The 13,618-nt window shown below is 42.6% G+C and overlaps 1 protein-coding gene across 1 annotated transcript in view; it reads left to right on the top strand.

Moving 5' to 3' along the window:
• The window catches only part of heatr5b (HEAT repeat containing 5B), a 68,542-nt gene that overhangs the window by 24,950 nt on the left and 29,974 nt on the right, over positions 1-13,618 (top strand). Inside the window, exons 18-22 of the mRNA XM_077237584.1 lie at positions 1,394-1,553; positions 2,128-2,317; positions 4,057-4,226; positions 5,256-5,403; positions 8,011-8,190. Of these exons, the coding sequence (XP_077093699.1) occupies positions 1,394-1,553; positions 2,128-2,317; positions 4,057-4,226; positions 5,256-5,403; positions 8,011-8,190 (848 nt within the window). The remainder of the gene's footprint in view (positions 1-1,393; positions 1,554-2,127; positions 2,318-4,056; positions 4,227-5,255; positions 5,404-8,010; positions 8,191-13,618) is intronic.

Genomic DNA, 13,618 nt, shown 5'->3' with positions numbered 1-13,618 from the left:
TTTAAACATGAAACTAAACCACCAGTAGGTGGCGGCAGGTGACCGCCTTAATGAGTGAGTCATTCATTCAAACGATTTTTTTAAACGGTTCATTCGTTCATTCAAGAGTAAGGCAGTTGTTTATGAATTGAATATTTGACTTACTGAATTATTCACTGTTTTGAACGAATCGGTTGATTAAAACACGGATGAGTGTTGCTGTGAGATGTGATATGGTTCTGCTGTGATCTTTGATGGAACTATTTTCGCTGCTGAAACGAAACAAATATTTTTCAATATTGCTTATATATGTAAGTGATTTAATTTTAAGTACTTTTTCATTGAATTGTCGTTTGAAATCAGTGCCACATTTTCAATCGTGATGGTATTCAGGAAAACAGCTAGTCGTGTGATGTTGCTTAACTGTATTATATGTTGTAAATATAAACATTTATATATATATATATATATATATATATACACATTTTTTTAATCTTTCTTTTATGTACATTATAAATTATGAATTTATAATTTAAATTATAAATTATTTATATTTATCCACTATAGATCACCACTTACACTAAATGTAATAAATCAGATTGGTTCTTGGTGATTCCCTACTGTAGTTATTTTTTTGTTATATCTTTTGTTAATTTTTCATCTTCATTATGATGTTTATAAGCGCAGTGGCTTTGTTTACAGAGGGAACAGGGCAGTGTTGGGAAAGTTCACTTTCTACATGAACTAGTTAAAAGTTCAGTTCACAAATTTTAAAATGAACTATTTCAGTTCATAGTTTATACTTAAAAATTTTGAACTAGTTCATAGTTCTTTTTTTCCATATGTTGCTGCGAGCTATTATTTTTCAAAATTATTGCCACAGCCCATATAGAACCACAGACAGCAATTATTTTATCGGCGGGCAAAGTTTGCACAGAAATGTAAGATTTTTCCATTTCTCACCGACCTTGTCATAAAACTGGTTTAAATGATCATACGATCCTCCTTGCTGCTTTTAGTTTTGCTGACGCATGTGGCGGTGCGACGCTGGTGCTGGTGTTGCCAGATTGGTGTTTATCCGCTACATATTAAGGCCTGTTTACGGTGTGTTTTATCCGGGTTTTCGCCTGAAGGCTCTATAGAAATCTGGCACTCTATTGAACGAAGTTAAACTGAGAGAGCTGCCGTTCACAGACACCAGAATGAAGGAGTTCACAGTAACGTTCATCAGGCAGTAATACAGCACGATCACCCAAAATATGAACGAGTTTATGAACTATCATTCAATGAACGCGTTCAGGTACAACACTGAACCGGGGTCACCGCTGTATTTCTGCTGTTCCATACATTTGTTTGTTTGTTGTTGTTTGCTGATTCCTCATGTTTGTGTTATTCTGTCTGCTCCTCTACACAGGCTGAAGTCTGCGCGTGACGTGGTGTCCAGGACAGGTCACTCTCTGGCGTTAGGATGCCTGCACCGTTACGTGGGCGGCATCGGGTCGGGCCAGCACCTGAAGACTAGCGTTAGCATCCTGCTAGCCTTAGCTCAAGACGCCACGTGCCACGAGGTCCAGGTGAGCGTCGCGACAGCAGGAGTTTCTGCTGCTGGTTTAGTGCGGCTCAAAATGAGCAGTGTTGGGAGTAACTCGTTACAAGTAACTTGAGTTATGGAATCAGATTACTTTTTTAGTAACGCAAGTTACTTTGTTTTCCCATTTATTGACTGACAGCTCTCCTGTCATCATGACAAATTGAAGTGCAGAAGCGTTGTGTTTGTGTGTGTGTGTGTGCTGCGTGTAAACATGATATTGTAGTTCTAGACTAAATGTGAGCATTTACTCATCCCACTTGCACAAAAAAATATTAAATATTCTTCAAAATGAATAAAATCTGTTGAATACAGAATCAGAATACTATGCAAACCTTCAATAAGCAAAAAAGATTTGTTTTTGTTTTTATTGGTGTAGTATGTGTTAAACTTTGTTCTCCTGCATCTATTCTTCTGATATCCAGAATAACAGCAGCTGAAAGGTTTGTTTTGAGCGGTAACAAATTAGTTACTTTTTAAGGGAGTAACGCAGTATTGTAATAGTCGAAGTCCCTCTGCTGATGACCCTAACCTGCTGATGAGTTGCTCTGGTGTTTCAGACGTGGGCGCTGCACTCTCTGGCTCTGATCGTGGACTCCAGCGGGCCGATGTACCGGGGCTATGTGGAGCCCACGCTGTCTCTGGTGCTGACGCTGCTGCTCACGGTCCCGCCCTCACACACAGAGGTGCATCAGTGTCTGGGCCGGTGTCTCGGGGCTCTCATCACCACTGTCGGCCCAGAACTACAGGGTACACACTCTTATAGCATTTGTGCTTGAAACATGTCAGAGTTTCTTCAATACAATCACGGCAAAGTCCTTTTTCGTTCTTTGTCTTAGAGGTAAAAAATACTTTTGAAATGCATACAGCGATTTTGTGTACGAGAACATCATGACTCTGCCCACAATTATGTAGGGAACATCATGACTCCGCCCACAATTCTGTGTTGAACATTGTGACTCCGCCCACAATTCTGTTTGCAAACATCACGACTCCGCCCACTATTCTGTTAGCAAGCTTCATGACTCCTCCCACAATTCTGTAGTGAACATCGTGACTCCACCCACAATTCTGTAGTGAACATCGTGACTCCACCCACAATTCTGTAGTGAACATCGTGACTCCACCCACAATTCTGTAGGGAACATCATGACTCCTCCCACAATTCTGTAGTGAACATTGTGACTCCACCCACAATTCTGTAGTGAACATCGTCTCTCCACCCACAATTCTGTAGTGAACATCGTATCTCCACCCACAATTCTGTAGCGAACATCGTGTCTCCACCCACAATTCTGTAGTGAACATCGTGTCTCCACCCACAATTCTGTAGTGAACATCGTGTCTCCACCCACAATTCTGTAGCGAACATCGTGTCTCCACCCACAATTCTGTAGTGAACATCGTGACTCCACCCACAATTCTGTAGCGAACATCGTGTCTCCACCCACAATTCTGTAGTGAACATCGTGTCTCCACCCACAATTCTGTAGTGAACATCGTGACTCCACCCACAATTCTGTAGCGAACATCGTGTCTCCACCCACAATTCTGTAGTGAACATCGTGTCTCCACCCACAATTCTGTAGGGAACATCATGACTCCACCCACAATTCTGTAGTGAACATCGTGTCTCCACCCACAATTCTGTAGTGAACATCGTGACTCCTCCCACAATTCTGTAGTTAACCATGACTCCACCCACAATTCTGTTGTGAACATTTTGACTCTGCCCACAATTCTGTTTGCAAACATCACGACTCCGCCCACAATTCTATAGTGAACATCGTGACTCCACCCACAATTCTGTAGTGGACATTGTGACTACGCCCACAATTCTATAGTGAACATCGTGACTCCACCCACAATTCTGTAGTGGACATTGTGACTACGCCCACAATTCTGTAGTTAACCATGACTCCACCCACAATTCTGTAGCGAACATCCTGACTCCGCCCACATCTAGATGAATATGAAATATGAGCTGCTCTTTCCTCTCAATAACAGAATAAACACACAATAACAATAAGAAAACAGAAGTTCAGAAAGCATCTGATCATAGTGATGTGGAGATGTTTGCTCCAGCTCTGAGATTCAGATCTACAGTCACGTCACGTTTATTCATACAGCACTTTATACAATAGATAGATTTACAGCAGCAGCTTTACAGTATTAAACATGACAAACAGTGTCAGTGTCTCTTTCAGTTAGATTAACAGCTTCAGTTTCTACTATAAAGCGGCTCTCCAGTGTGTTCGTGTTTTTACTTGCGTCTCTTTACTTTTTTTTTTGCTTGAATTTTTAAACAAATCAGGCTTAAAAATGCATGCAAATGAATGAACAGGAGATGTGCACATTAGATGTGTTGTTAAATCTACTAAAAGATAATTCACAAATGATTGGGCCAGCGAGTGAATCGCATGTATGCACCTCTAGCCCTGGCAGCGCTGAGAAGAGTTTGCTTGTTCCTGACTCTGGTTATTCCCCAGGTAACGGCAGCAGTGTGTCGACGATCCGCTCGTCGTGTCTGGTGGGCTGTGCCATCATGCAGGATCACTCGGACTCTCTGGTGCAGGCGGCGGCCATCTCGTGTCTCCAGCAGCTTCATATGTTCGCGCCGCGACACGTCAACCTGTCCAGCCTCGTGCCCTGCCTCTGTGTAACACCGCTTATACCATACACCTCCACTTTTACACTCATCTACACTAATCATTATATTAAAGGAGGAGTTCACTTCACAATTAAACTTCCTGATAATTTACTCTCCTCCACGTCATCCAAGATGTTCACGTCTTTCGCTCTTCGGTCGAAAATAATTCTGAGGAAAACACTCCAGGATTTTCTCCATATAGTGACTTCAATGGAGTCCAACGGCTCGAAGGTCCAGATGTGAGTTTCAGTGCAGCTTCAAAGTCTCGACACGATCCAGCCGAGGAATAAGAGTCTGATCTAGACAAACCAGCGCACATTTATAACTAAATAAACATTTATATACTTTTAACCACAAATGCTTGTCTTGCTCTAGCTGTGATGCGACACACATTTCGTAATCAGGCCATTTTCTCCTCCAACTTCAAAATTGTCCGACATCATTGTTTTACCTTTTATTTATTTATTTATTTTGTAAATGGCGTTTGACTTGGTCTTTGCAGGTTCGCTTTGTAAACACTGGGTCTGTTCTTCCTCCTACGTCACGCTTGACCTTTCACCCTGATTACGCATCACAGCTAGAGCAAGACCAGCATTTGTGGTTAAAAAGTATATAAATGTTTATTTTGTTATAAATGTGCGCTGGTGTGTCTAGATCAGACTCTTATTCCTCGGCTGGATCGTGTCGAGACTTTGAAGCTGCACTGAAACTCACATTTGGACCTTCGACCCGTTGGACTCCATTGAAGTCACTATATGGAGAAAATCCTGGAGTGTTTTCCTCAAAAACCTTCATTTCTTTTCCACTGAAGAGCGAAAGACATGAACATGGAGGACGTGGAGGAGAGTAAATTATCAGGAAGTTTTAATTCTGAAGTGAACTAATCCTTTAAATGTGTATTTAAATATGAGTGTATGGAGAGCACATGTGATTTTTGCACAGTCCATAGTTCAGTGGCGGTGAGTGACGTGTGTGTGTGTGTGTGTGTGTGTGTGTGTGTGTGTGTGTGTGTGTGTGTGTGTGTGTGTGTGTGTGCAGGTGCATCTGTGCAGCTCTCACCTGCTGTTACGCCGGGCCGCTGTGGCGTGTCTCCGTCAGCTGGCTCAGCGAGAGGCTCCTGAGGTGTGTGAATACGCCATGAGTCTCGCCAAGAGGGCTGGGGACGCCAAAGACATCTCCACCATCAGTGCGTAACGTAATCGAGGTTTTGTATTTACAACTATGTCTCTATTTGTACAAATTGCTGCACATTCATTTAACTCTGAATTTCGCATGCGGAAGTTGAAAGGCTTTTCCTTGTGGATAGTAATACATATCTGCAACATTTATCAAGTTCATGGATAATTGTGCTTGCATATGTTAATCATTTTGAGACCAAATTCATCCCAACCTCTCTATTGTCATGTGAAGAACTCGTCACCTGTTAGGCACATTTAACTGGTTTTATCTGGTCATCTATCATTTTACCTGGTCAACTCAAGTCACCTTTATATAGCTCTGCAATGCAATAAAAAGCATATTTTCCATGTTAATCAGTCGATACGCTACGAGTGTCAATAGATTCTTTTTTAGAAACGGTTTGTATTTCTGTGACGTCGCAGCTGGAACAACAACATACAAAGTATAATTATCTCAGGTACTGTTTATGTGCTTTATTTAATGTTAAAAGCATCTAATGCGAGTTTGAATATGTGACCTTTATAACCATACTGAAAGTTCAGTGGATCATTCACCTCAGATCTTCAAAATAAATTAAAAGAAAGAGAACTGTGAACAAACAAGTGTATTCTATGACAAGGATTGTTTGTCACTCAGTATGTATTTTTAACAATGTTAAAATTATGTAATAATTTTGAATTTCAGGGACTCCGCCCACACACTCTTCTGATTGGCTGTGATTTATGATTGATTTGGTTGCGAGTGCAGTGCGCCTGCAGAGAGGCTCCGCCCACACACACTTCTGATTGGCTGTGATTTATGATTGATTTGGTTGCGAGTGTAGTGCGCCTGCAGTGAGACTCCGCCCACACACACTTCTGATTGGCTGTGATTTATGATTGATTTGGTTGCGAGTGCAGTGCGCTTGCAGAGAGACTCTGACTTATTGAATTGGTCTCATAGTCGTGTCACATCTGGTTTGGACAGACAAACTGCTTGTCACTGAAATCTTATTGCATCGCATCTTGTCAGAAACACATTATACAATACAGACCAGCTTCACAGTCATAAAGTCGGAGGAAAATAACAGAATTAATGATGCAAACTTCATCTATGAGACAAATTTTAAATCTGCAGTAAAGAAGCTTGTGTCATTATCCAGATTATTTCAGTTCAAGTTTAGTGTCAGTGCAGTCAGATCGAATAATATTAGGGCTGCACGAGTTGGGGAAAATGTCATATTGCGATTATTGAGGTCAATATTGCGATTGCGATATAATAAACAAATGGTTTCATGAGTCGGCTTGCTTGGTTCTCGAGGAAAATGCACACACAGATTAGTGAAAATGCTGAAATGTGTGTTTCTCAACTCAAACTAGCAACAACAACTAAATGAACAGTGTTTTCAAATTAAAATAATATTTTTTACAAAATTAAATTGTGACATCTTTGCATTACTGCAAACTTGTTATTGTCTCAATAGTACAATAGTATAAAATAAATATTTACCTGTGCCCTTACTGTCTAACAGGTAGGAAATACAGAAATTGAACAGTTAGTTACAATTTTAAAACAGTTTAATCTGAAATCAATATCACTTATCTAATTATTTATGTGGTGAAATGCTGTAATAAGTGTTATGACTGTATACCGTATCTCTTAAATGTCCGTCTAGTTTTATCTCGCCGCTGAAACTGCTCTCTCCGCGGACGCTTTGCGTTTAAAGAGCTAACACATTTAGACTCAATCAATATTTCGTGTCTAATTATTTACTTATGTGGCAATAATCCGTGTAAAAAACAGATAATGTACATCCAGTCGGTTGTTATCTCAGAATAAACCCCCTTCAGGTGTGTGTGTGTGTGTGTGTGTGATCTCAGAATAAACCCCCTTCGTGTGTGTGTGTGATCTCAGAATAAACCCTCTTCGTGTGTGTGTGTGTTATCTCAGAATAAACCCCTTTCAGGGGTGTGTGTGTGAGATCTCAGAATAAACCCCCTCAGGTGTGTGTGTGTGTGTGTGTGATCTCAGAATAAACCCCCTTCGTGTGTGTGTGTGTGTGTGTGTGTGTGTTATCTCAGAATAAACCCCCTTCAGGTGTGTGTGTGTGTGTGTGTGTGTGTGTGTGTGTGTGTGTGTGTGTGTGTGTGTGTGTGTGTGTGTGTGAGATCTCAGAATAAACCCCCTCAGGTGTGTGTGTGTGTGATCTCAGAATAAACCCCCTTCAGGTGTGTGTGTGTGTGTGTGAGATCTCAGAATAAACCCCCTCAGGTGTGTGTGTGTGTGTGTGTGTGATCTCAGAATAAACCCCCTTCAGGTGTTTGTGTGTGTGTGTTATCTCAGAATAATCCCCCTTCAGGTGTGTGTGTGTGTTATCTCAGAATAAACCCCCTTCAGGTGTGTGTGTGTGTGTGTGATCTCAGAATAAACCCCCTTCAGGTGTGTGTGTGTGTGTGATCTCAGAATTAACCCCCTTCAGGTGTGTGTGTGTTATCTCAGAATAAACCCCCTCAGGCTGATGAAGGCCTGATCCTGATCACCCTGTCGGGTTCATTCTGAGAATGACCGTTTGGATGTACACTATCTCTTACATATTGAATATACTGAGTATTTGACATTGTCATTGTTCTTCCAGATCTGAACATCACGGAGACTGGGCTGGAAGGGGTTCTGTTCGGGATGCTGGACCGGGAGACGGATCGGAAGTTGTGCTCGGACATTCACGACACATTGGGTCACATGCTCTCGTCTCTGGCTGTGGGGAAACTTCCTCACTGGCTCAAACTCTGCAAAGATGTGCTGGCAGCGACTACAGGTGACACACACACACACACACACACTGACTGGGTGAAGTAAACCATTACAGGTTACGCATGTTAATATTGCATTCCTCTATGATTCTGCAGCGTAGGATAACAAGAGCATGTCGGAAATATGGGAACTCTGCCAGTTTCCATGAGGATGCTTTCATCCAGACTTCATTTGGGACTTCTCAAGCTTTCAAATGCAAAATATGAATAGACAGGATTGCAAGATGAATATTGGATGCTGAATATTGGACAAGTCAGAACAGTCGCATGCCTTGATCAAACAGGATCAGGTTATTTTATGTTTAAGATAAACAAACATAAAATCTCACAGCATTAGCTGTAACATGGCAGCTGCAAGCCTATGACCAGTGGAGGAAAGCTAATACTGGCTTCTGGTTGATGGATAAATAAATATGGGAATGAATATGTCATTATTCATCTCAAGTCAGTTTAGTGTTGATTCTGTTCCGTTCAATTACTATAGAGTTCGACATTAGCCGATCATTTTTTCTGTTTGGCCGATTAGAGTCAGAAGCAGCTTTTATTTTGATTTCCATTACACGAGAGTAGATGTTAAAACTTCATGCTGATTTGTACTCGGCTTTCGCCAAGATAAGCACCAACTAAGACGTAGCTTTACAGTAACCTATCCCTCTCCATCCATTTACGCTTCTTTCCATCTGGTGACGTGAATCTCCTTCTGTCTGGTGTTAATAGTGTATTTGCGCGTCAGCACACACAACGGCTGCAACCACAGTGCGGTCCCCCCATAACAACCCTCTGGATTGAGCGGAGTAGGGAACATCTCTAGGGTCTTCAAGTGGGCACCTTCCGTCCTCAGTGTTTCGTCGACTAGCCCACGACACCTCAAGAGGGCTCGACAGTGACTCTGGCGTCCCAGAGTCACCCCACTCCGTCCCCCACTCAACTCAGCCCAGCTTACTGACCTCTACTTCCCTCTTGCTGCTGAGACCTAACCACAATCTCACAATCTCTCCGCAACCCAACCATACGCGCCAACCCGTTTGACTAAGGCTGTCGAGCCCCACTGGTGCGTTAATATGCAGTTTCAGTGGCAACGGTTCCGTATGGCATACCACCTACCGCAAAACACAATATCTGCCCAACCACCCGTCATTCACGCAATATACACAAGAACGTAATGACTGTAAATACTATACAACCTCTACAAATAAACCAACAGTGCTGCTGAGACCTAACCACGATCTCTCCGCAACCCAACCATACGCGCCAACCCGTTTGACTAAGGCTGTCGAGCCCCACTGGTGCGTTAATATGCAGTTTCAGTGGCAACGGTTCCGTATGGCATACCACCTACCGCAAAACACAATATCTGCCCAACATCCCGTCATTCACGCAATATACACAGGAATGTAATGACTGTAAATACTATACAACCTATACAAATAAACCAACACCCTTCAAGTTTTCAAGAATTCTACGAAATCGTAGCATGGCGGCCTGTACTCAGCCAGCTAGAATCTTTCCGTCTCAACCACAGCCAGTTGCTGCTCCTTTCTGCTGGTTCAGATAAGTTCTTTACTGTGCGACGCAACTCTTGACCACTGAATCCGACGTCTCTGAGGAACCGGGTTGCAGAGTGTGCCACAAAACCTCGACAACCCACTTCCACTGGATAAACCTGGACTCTCCATCCTCGCTGTTCTGCTTCAGTGGCCAGATGAGCATACCGCAATTTCTTCCTCTCATATGCCTCATCTACCGCATCCTCCCATGGCACTGTTAACTCTATCAGTTGAACAATGCGTGCTGATCCAGACCACAAAACAATATCTGGTTGTAGGTTAGTGGTGGCAATCTCAGGTGGAAAAATAAGCCGTTGATCAAGATCAGCCAGCATCTTCCAGTCCCTAGCAGCTTCCAGTTGTCCTGGGCGAGAATTGGTGTTAGCACCTTTTCTTGGTGGTTGCTCGCCTGGGCGGAGGAATATTGTCTTCTGCGTGTAATGTTTTGCTAGAACAGGCGGCAACTTATTGGTCATACTACGCTTGCCTTCCAATGCTAAAGCCAAACATCGCAATACTTGGTCATGGCGCCAAGTAAACCGTCCTTGGCTAAGAGCCACCTTACACCTTTATAGTACTCCTTTACTATAAAGTCCCACTCTGCTGAGGCAGCGTGGAACTCCGAACCATTTCCTGATGTATGAACTTATTAACGCTTCCAGCTTATCCACTGTTGTCAAAGAACCCTCGTACACAGTCAGTGGCCACAGCAACCTTGGCAGTAGACCAAACTGAAAGCACCAGAGTTTTAGTTTGCCTGGTAGAGCACAGCTGTTTATGCTCTTCAACCCTTCCACTGCTTGTCGTCTAACTTCTCCCACTCGAACTGTGTCCTTTAGATCCCCATCGTACCATCTCCCTAGACTCTTCACTGGCTTCTGAGAAACTGTTGGTATTGCCTCACCATTAATGAAGAATATTTTATCTACTACCTTGAAAAAATCAAATGATGCCCAAAGAAGCTCATGTGGCACTGAACCATATGCATTAGGCAAATCCAGGAATGTCACGTGGAGCTCCTTCCTCTCCTTTTTAGCTGATTGTATTCGTTGCCAGATAACACTGATATGTTCTAAGCATCCTGAGAATCCTGGAATGCCCACTTTTTGAACTGAAGTGTCAATGAAGCCATTCTTTAATAGGTAGGTTGACAATCTCTGAGCAATAATGCTGAAGAAAATTTTGCCTTCGACGTTTAATAGTGAAATAGGGCGAAACTGACTGATGCTTGTAGCATCTTTTTCTTTGGGTATAAAGACTCCCCCTGCTCGGCGCCATGCTCTAGGTACAACCTGCTTTTCCCAAGCCACTTTTATCAATTTCCACAGAATTCGTAGAACTCCTGAAGCACTCTTGTACACTCTGTACGGAACTCCATTAGGCCCTGGAGATGATGAAGCCCTTGCCTTTCTCACAACCTGCTCTATCTCTTTCCACTTAGGTGCACAGACCTCCATTTGGTATTCTGGTGGATTGACAGGTGGGATGTCTGACGGAATTGACATAGGCTCATGCCTTTTTGCATCTGTATGCGTTTCCTCCAAATATCTCTCTAGCTCAACCCTAGATGCTTTTAAAGTGCCATTCTTCTCACTGGTGAATAACTTCTTTATGAATTTGAATGGATCTTTATAGAAATTAGCCCTCGCACGTTCCTTCTTTTTGTTGCGTTTCCGTAGGCGCTCAGCTCTGCGTAATGTTGCAAGCTTATCTTTTATGGCCCTTTGTAAGAGATTGAGTCCCTCCTTCTGACTTTGTTCCGCTCTTTTCCATTGCTTCCTCAGCTGTCTCCTTTCTCTAACTAACCCTTCAATTTTCTGCTGCTGTCTAGACAATCCAGGAGTAGTTTGTACTTTTTCCTTCCTTTTTTCCACACCAAACCTCTCACTTCCATATGCGTAAATTATGTCCCCAAATTTATCCAGCTTCTTTTCAACTGTACCAGTTAATCTTTCCAATGCAAAGCATAGATCTGTGTTTACCCTGTCCCATGCAGTTTTCTCACAAGCCCTTGGCCATCTAACTCCAGGCCTATGCCCGTTGAGGTTCTTTTCTCTCTTATGCTGGTTAGTCTGACCGGGTTCACAAGAATCAATGTGTTCATCACTAACTGTGCAAACCCTCATCTCCTCTATGACAGGGGTGCTGATATCCTGCGAACTGTGGTTTGCTTCCTGTCGCTGGATTTCATTCGACTGACTTGACTGACTCCGTAAGAAGTACTGATCAATGCGAGGCCCTTGTCCCTTCTCCCTCAAGCATTTCATTTTCCCTTGATGAATCTTCAACCCCCTGACCGTTGTCGCCTTGCTCCAGCCACAGACACAAGCTTGGAGTTCAATGGCTTTGCTAACTGCTGAACCTGAACTAGTCTTTTGTGAAGTACTCTCCATACTCATATCCATTTCCATTCCAAAGTCGTTAACCATGTTGTCCACCATTGAGTCATCTTCCGCCCCTGCTCTCGCAGACTTTAGGGGTATTTTCCTCTTTAATTTTTCAGAAGCCTTGGGCGGGTGTCTCCAGCATCCTGTAAACACAGAGCTGGATACTGCCGACAAGGGTAGCTAACCCTTACCAGCCCCATTGGGGTCTCTTTCCTCCTGTCAGCTGTCTCTCCAGGCTGTCACAAGGTCTTTCCCTTGTTGCCAGCAGCACTATTCACCGCAGTCACTGGACGTATCCAGATCTTCAGGATTTCAAGACTAAGAACTAAGAATGCCAGCATCTGAACATTTCCAACTATGCTGTGTTATATCTCGTTTCCACTGTCATATTCATCTCATAATGAGTTAATTAACAAGGGCCAGGTGACTGCGATGAATTGAAGAAACACATGGGAAACTGGGTCAACTGAAAACTCTCTAAGATATCGGTAATCAAAATATCAATATCGGTTTTCTGAATTTTTCGTGTTATTTTGCTATCAATCAAGCATCCTGCAACAGATCACTTAAAAAACAACTTGAGTCACACAAAATATTGTTAATAATAATAATCATCATCATCATCATCATGGTTGTAATTTATTGCCCAGTAGCACATGCACTTACAGTGTAATTACCCAAGCAAGTACTGAGTAATATAAGGCAACTTCATGGACTAGGGCTGCGATTAATTAAGAAAGCGTGATAAAGTTTTTGCCAGCAGAACGCGTGATTTCTCCTTCCTCACAGTGTGTCTGCTGGTGTATGTTTGTTTCATTGTGAATTGGATGGCTTTGTTTAAATGGGAATTGAAATGACACTGTATCTTTACATTCAGAAACACAGTTCGCATCTTTCCGACCGTAATCTATCTCTGCCACTAGACAATTTTCAAATCATAACCAATTTTAAAACTGTGGGAGACCACAGGCATAAGAGCAGTTTCACGGTCTGTGAAACCACACACCTGCCGATCGAAGTAACATTTCCACAGTGAGACGAGATTTGACGGAGACTCGCGTGATCAAACGTGACCTGACAAGAAATGCAAATGGAGGACGATCGACGTCGTCAGCTGGTTCTCCTTGCGTGAGTTTTTTTAAAAAAGGAGAAAAAAGTATAGGGTAATCTTTCTCAATAATCCACTTTCATGGCATGTTTGTGGCTGCCGAGTTCATTTCAATTCAAACCTTTATTGTCGATCCCCACAGGGGTAGAAAATTGTCTTTAGGCAAAGGCTCATCAAACAATACAACAACAACACAACATCAATGTGTCTATGTGGTGTTTTTAATATGCTTTAAGACAAACCATGTGTAAATTCATAAGTCGACAGCATTGATGAGTATTTTCTCCTTAAAACTGCAGTGAACCAAAGACAGTCTCAAAAACACGCTTTGAAATCGCAGATGTTTCTGACGTCACTAACGACCTTGTAACCAATCAGATCAACGTGTGGT

The sequence above is a fragment of the Siphateles boraxobius genome, unplaced genomic scaffold, assembly GCF_051911475.1.
Source record: "Siphateles boraxobius isolate OS27281-9 unplaced genomic scaffold, OSU_SipBor_1 204, whole genome shotgun sequence".
NCBI lineage: Eukaryota > Metazoa > Chordata > Actinopteri > Cypriniformes > Leuciscidae > Siphateles > Siphateles boraxobius.
The sequence above is the reverse complement of the archived record's forward strand: the minus strand, read 5'-3'. Positions and strand labels throughout refer to the sequence as shown.